The sequence below is a fragment of the Lolium rigidum genome, chromosome 4 (genome assembly GCF_022539505.1).
Source record: "Lolium rigidum isolate FL_2022 chromosome 4, APGP_CSIRO_Lrig_0.1, whole genome shotgun sequence".
NCBI lineage: Eukaryota > Viridiplantae > Streptophyta > Magnoliopsida > Poales > Poaceae > Lolium > Lolium rigidum.
In genome coordinates this window covers 208,665,083-208,671,634 of record NC_061511.1, presented here as the reverse complement: position 1 = coordinate 208,671,634, position 6,552 = coordinate 208,665,083, and the positions used below count along the sequence as shown (strand labels likewise).

Sequence of the window (6,552 nt, the reverse complement as noted above, 5' to 3'; positions counted from 1 at the left end):
CAAAAGATGGAAAAGCAATCAGGTCCTGGAGCTTCACCGTCACCGCTCCCCGGCATCCTCGAAGCGTCACCGCCAAGGAATGGAGAGAAGTTGCTCGAACTCTTCCTTCCGGCGAGAACCCACCCCCGCTGGCTACCTCCAAGCCGCCGGGAACGAATCACTTGGCTGCGAGGAGGCGTCGAGCTCCAACAGGGACGAACAGGCCTCCGACATGGAGGTTGAGAAACAACCATCTTGTCGGCTACAGATCGCAGCGGCCATGGTGCCGACTACGTGGTTGCCCTTGTAGAAGAACCACCGGAGATAGAGCTGGCGCCGCCTGGTCGAAAGCACCGCATCGCCCCTTCTTCTCCCCTCGCCTCCATGGCCGGACAGAGAAAGAGACAGGGTTGTGCAGCCCTTGAGCAAATAGCACCAGCTAGCCCTACTAGTCCCACTCTTTGCAGGGGAAAGCAAGCCAGTTCCCCCCTCACCACCATGGACGGACATGGAACAAATCTTGCTGAAGTCTTGAACACCACCGTGCTTCTCCCCCCTCCCGCCACGGCCAGCCAGGAGGAGCAAGGCAGTCACCGAACACCTGCAAAGGAAGAAACATCTACAAGACCCTTTATTTAAGGAGACTCTGGAGCAGGAGGCCCGCCGCAGTTGCTCCCACCATTGGAGCTCGCCGATATCGATCCACCACCAGAAGAACCAGATCCTGGCCAGAGATCCAGATGCCCTACTCTTAGAAACCGGGAAATAGCCAAAAAAAAAACTACTTCTACACCTAAGATCTAGTCCGGCGCCTCTCCTCCGCCATCTCCGGCCGGCTAAGCCGGTGGAGAAGGCTCGGGATCAGCCCGGCCGGCAGGGGAAGACTTTCAGAAGCGGTGGGAGGAGAGGGGAGAGAGGGACTTGTGCAGTGACTCGCGTAAGTTTAGTTGGCAACCGTTAAGTTCTTCAACACCACCTTGTGCAAGACTCTAAAACAACCAAACCCACCTTAATTCTTCAGAATTCAGAACGAACTCTGACACTTTAAATTACGTAGTTGTACGATGTAACATAAAAAAAACTCTTAATTTATTACAGTACGCGCGCGTTGTCGTTGAAATAAAGAGAATCAAGGTCCCAGAAAACAACCAAAAACACACGATCCTTTTTGAGAAAAATCAGTGTAATTCAAGTAATATCCATCAAGGTCCCAGCATTCTTGTTCGAGCCTCTAGGTCAATCGTGTCCACGCCGTTGCTGTCGCGACTGTGTCCGACTTGCGTGGCCATGACCCATGCGAATAGGAAACGAGAAGAGTCCGCGCGGGGGCTTGATGCATGCATGTGTAGGAAATTTCCTGGCTCTTTCGTCTTTCTCTCATTTCGCCATCTTGAATGGGCCCTCCCCTAATCCCCTCCAAGCCAATCAACGTGTCAATGGCCGGCGGCGGTACGTTCTTGTTCTCAATCGCGCTGCAGTCTTGTGGATGCCTTTCACACGGGTCCAAGTCAAACTGGACACGTACGCCATGCTGCGAAAGTGAGCCTACCATGCACCACAGGGAAAGATAAATACTAGAAGATCACAGCCTAGCTCCACGCACAAAGAGCCATTTGTACTTGAGCCAGGCTCGCACATACATACATGACCCGTCTATAAGAGAGATCGTGTAATTTCGTCGTCAAGATAAGTGAAGATCGAGCGAGCGCAAACTGTAAGCAGTCTCGACTCTCCACTATAGCTAGCTCATATACCGTAGACGCCATGTCTAGCAAGCACACCATGCAGCTCCTACAAATCTTAGTCTCCTCGGCCCTTCTCCTCGTGGGAGCAGCGGCGGCCAGGAAGACGACGACGACGCACATCAAGTTCTACCTGCACGACATCGTGACGGCGGTGCCGTCGAGCCCAGCGACGGCGGTGCGCGTCGCCAGGGGAGTGACCCCGCTACCCGTCGATCCTGCCTTCCGCTTCGGGGACATGTTCGTCATCGACGATCTTCTGACGGAGGGGCCCAACACCGCGTCCCCCGCCATCGGGACGGCTCAAGGATTCTATATCTTTGCGTCGCGGACCGACTTCACGCTCATGCTCAGCCTCAACATGGTCTTCACGGCGGGGCCGCACAACGGCAGCACCATCGCCGTGCTCGCGAGGGACGCCATCCTCGACCCCGTCAGGGAGCTGCCGGTCGTTGGCGGCACCGGCGCGTTCCGTGGTGCGACCGGCTACGGCCTGCTCCGGACATACTCCGGAAACCTCACCACCTTCAACGCGGTGGTCCAGGTCGACATGTACGTGCGCGCGCGTGCAAGCGCAACTCATTAGGCTGGTCATAGTGGGGAGTAACTTAGACTAGTAACATATGCCATGTTACTAGTTTAGGTTACTACCTTCATAATGGATAGTAACTTATATGTGGTGTCATGCATTGTATCATTTATTATGTTGTAGACTCATCTTGCCTTGAGGTGTGTGATGTTATGGTAACCACATCACTCTCTTTCTTCATTTATTAGCATGCCATGTCACCAAAATGCCTTGAGATGTGTGATGTTACTAGCTACTCCCTCCTTCTCAGGGCATAAGAGCAAGTATAATAAGTCCTAATAAGCTGGCTATAAGGATTAAAATAGTATATTATTGCTTAGTTGGAGGAGAGAGAGGAGGAGAGAGAAGGAGGGTGGGCTCTTATGCAAGAGCCAGCTCTAGCACGTGCTCCTAGGCACTTTGTGAGAGTGAAAGGTGGGTCACACATTGATTAAGTACTACATTTTTATAGCTCACTATTGTATATGTTGGCTCTAAGTTGACTATAGATGACATGACACTTGGCTTATAGCCAGCAGCTGGCTATACTATTGGAATTGCTCTAAGGCGTATAAATTTTGCACGCTTATTAAGGAGAGTTGAGGCATCGTTAGCCAAAAGAGAAAAAATCGGGAGGTTTCCTTTCCTGCCCCTGCATGCAGCGCTACGTCCTCCTTAATTCTCTCTCGGTAACTTCCTGGACTCTTCGGTTTCCCCATCGCGCAGCCTCCTTCTCTCTCTCTCGCACAGGACCTCCATTGATGGAGAGGAGGATCTATGGAAAAGATTTCTGCCCAACCGGAGATGGACTACATGAACAAGGATTGGTTGCAACGTTGTGCCACGGATCAGAGCGAATTCGCACGGTGGAGATCGAGTTCAGATGCGAAGATGTGGGCTTGGCGCCATGGTTTCAAATCAATGTCGAAATTTCCGACGGCCTATAAAAGCTTGGCGGCATGGTAGATGTGCTCATTGTCTCTTTCCTGTAGTCCTCCTTCTCCTACCTCAAATCATGGCGCACGTCGATCTCAACGAGCCCATGGACTGGGATGATCTGGATGATTTCGATGGGAGGCCGGGGAACTCGCGGGAGATTTTTTCTTTGAGGTGGACATCGACGGAGGTAAACCTTGGTGTTTTGTGAGCGAGATGATTTTGTTCTGAGGTATCGGGCGGCGGACATGGTCTAGGCCGTGGCCCGCTGTACATGGGCGAGACAAGCAGTGCAGCAGCAAGCCGTGGCGCACAGTTTGCGGGCGACGGAGCTCGCCGTGGTGCACAGTTCGTGGGCGACGGAAGCTGCGACGGAGCTCGCCGTGGCGCACAGTTCACGGGCGCCTCTAGTGGCAACGATGCTGGCCATGAGGGAGGTGACGGCGAGGCTCAACTCGTGCCCTTCCCTCTCTTCGACGGCGTCTTCATGTTCACTAGTCCCTCCGTCGCCGCACAAGCCAGTGGACGTGTTGGGCGCGGAGCTGCTGGACGAGGCGGTCGTGGGTGTGGAGCTGCAGGATGAGGTGACCGTGGACACGGAGCAGCTGGGCGAGGTGACCGTGGATGCGGAGCTCGGAGCTCCTGGGCGGGGAGCAGCAGGACGAGGCGCTCGTGGGCGTGGAGCTCCTGGGAGGGGACGTGGTGGCCGTGGAGGTGCCGATGGTGGCCATGACCAGAAGACCGATGGGCAAGATCAGGAAGCTGAGCATAACGGAGGAGAAGATAGCGCGATGCGATGATTCTACGTACCCGTGGGTGTTCCTGTCCTATCTAACGTCGCACCGCGTGTCAAGATTTGTGTTGCACGTTTTGCACTTTCATCCTGTACAAGTCCACTTTCCTACTCTTATAGCTGCCGAAGTGGACACAAGTCCATTATGTTGCACGTTTTGCACTTTCATCCTGTACAAGTCCACTTTCCTACTCTTATAGCTGCCGAAGTGGACAAGTCCATTGTGTTGCACATTTTGCACTTTCATCCTGTACAAGTCCACTTTCCTACTCTTATAGCTGCCGAAGTTGACAAGTCCATCTTCCCTAATCTCTCCCCTGCTTATGCTCAACCATTGTCCAGCAGCTTCTCCAACCTGTCGACCTCACTGGTGTACGGCTCCCGACAAGGACGAATTGGCACAGCAAAGGAAGCTCGCCGGCCTCGTGTCCAAAACTTGCTGCCGTAACTCTCCGCCGGTGCGGCGCGCCTTTGCGAGTCGTGGTGGGCGACCCAAGATTTGCTCTTCGATTTCTTTTTTCGATCTGACTTCCATTCCCATTCTTGTTAGTTTCGTGATGTTCATGGTCTAGATGCTCTCGTTTCCATGTCCAGATACGTGGATTTTTCTTCCATATTTTGTCTCCAGTTTTATGTTAATTAATCTGCTCTTTTCTTCTTTCCTATTTTGCCTCTGTTTTTCCTAACACGGTCCGGTGATCTGTTCTTCCATTTTTTTTCCTATTTAGCCAATATTTTTCCTAACATAGTCCTATTCTAGATCTTATGTGTGCCGGAAGAAACAGGTCAAGATCCAATTATTAACATAATGGATTTTTTTCAGATTCAGGTCGAATTTAACGTCCTGGATCTTTTTGGTCCAAATCAACTAACGTAATATTGTGGGAAGGAAAATGCTTCCTTTCCCCCGGGGGATCGCGCTATTCCATCGTCCGCCTCCGCGCAGCGACGCGTGTCCCCCTGGGCCCCACCTTATCTTCCTCTCCCACGTCTCTTCTTCACCAATTCGCTTCTCCGCATGCTCATATGCACCTCCCGCTCCTGGAGCTCCTCTGCCCCGACCTCCCGAAACTCCCCCACTTCACCGCCTGATATGGTATGTATCCCACCTAGAGCTCGCGTGTATTGCCTCCACGAGCTCGCCCGCATCGAGCTGGGCTCCCTGCCGCTGCGAGGCGCGAGACGGCCTGGTTGGCGCGGAAGCCATCGACTGGGGACCAGGTCGTTGCTGCCGATGTCGCCCGCCGGGAATCGCTGGACCAGGTCGCTGCTGCCGATGTCGCCCGCCGGGAATCGCTGGACCAGGTCGCTGCTTCCTCTCAATCTTCGCGCCGGCGTGCCCCATCTCCGGGCTCACCCGCTCCCCCTCGCATAGCTCGCGCAGGCTGTCGCCGCCATGGAACATGCTGTAGAGGTCGGCGGTGGGAGGTGGGCTTTGCTGCCAGCGGCGTTCGCGGTTGCTCGCGGCAGCGGATGGGGTTGCTGCCATCGATGGACTGGTTTGCTACAGGGAGCGACCGGCCTTTTGCTACGAAGGGCAGCCGGCGTTGGTACGAAGGACGACCAGCGTTGCTACGAAGGGCAACCGACGTTGCTACAAGGGGAGGCCGGCGGCGGACTGGTTTGCTACAAGGGTTGGCCGGCGGCGGACTGGTTTGCTACAAGGGTTGGCCGGCGGCGGACTGGTTTGCTACCAAGGGTGGCCGGCCTTGCTACGAGGGGCGCCGTCGTTGCTACCATGGCACGGCGGTGTTGCTGCCACCGGCTGCCGACGTTGCTACAAAGGCACATCGGGGCTGCTAACAAGGCACACCGGCGCTGCTACCGTCGACTGTCGCCGTTGCTGCAAGCTGCTGCCTGTTGCTGCATAGTCAGGTTCTCCGGCGATGGCCCTTGTCAGCGGAGGAGCGACGCATGCGTGCAAGGATGGGGAAGCCAGAGCGGTGAGGAGCTATTCCTGCGAGGCCACGAGGGTGATTCTACGGGGACGACACGGCGAGGCTCTCCGGCGTCGGGTTCTCCGGCGAGGCCACGATGTATGGACCATGGGCAGCTCTGCTTTCGATACGGGCGACGGGAGTCGAGGACGACGATCCCCTCGTGGGTGTGTTTTGTTTTTCCCTTTTTATTTTTTGCGTTGGAACGTTGACCAGCAGTAACGCTTCTGATTGCCTCAATCGTGCGGCGGGTGACCCGGGGGATCGGGGGATCAAATCCCCCGGGGGACGCTCAGCACCCTCCTTTGTTTTTCCCTTTTTATTTTTTGCGTTGGAACGTTGACCAGCAGTAACGCTTCTGATTGCCTCAATCGTGCGGCGGGTGACCCGGGGGATCGGGGGATCAAATCCCCCGGGGGACGCTCAGCACCCTCCTTGTGGGAAATGACTAATGAAAGAATCATGTGCCAATACTAATTATATGTATATCTCTATCTCTACTACTTATAAAGGCACGAACTTGTGTTGAAAAATAAGATCTAGACCATCCACATAACTTGATCTAAGGGACATGGACGCTTTATTCTCCCCACCCTT

The 6,552-nt window shown here is 54.5% G+C and overlaps 1 protein-coding gene across 1 annotated transcript; it reads left to right on the top strand.

Moving 5' to 3' along the window:
* The first annotated feature begins 1,597 nt into the window (after positions 1–1,597).
* On the top strand, positions 1,598–2,392 carry LOC124705742 (dirigent protein 1-like). The gene has a single exon (XM_047237447.1). It carries the CDS (start codon positions 1,744–1,746, stop codon positions 2,305–2,307), a length of 564 nt encoding a protein of 187 aa, XP_047093403.1. The 5' UTR covers positions 1,598–1,743; the 3' UTR covers positions 2,308–2,392.
* Positions 2,393–6,552: the final 4,160 nt, after the last annotated feature.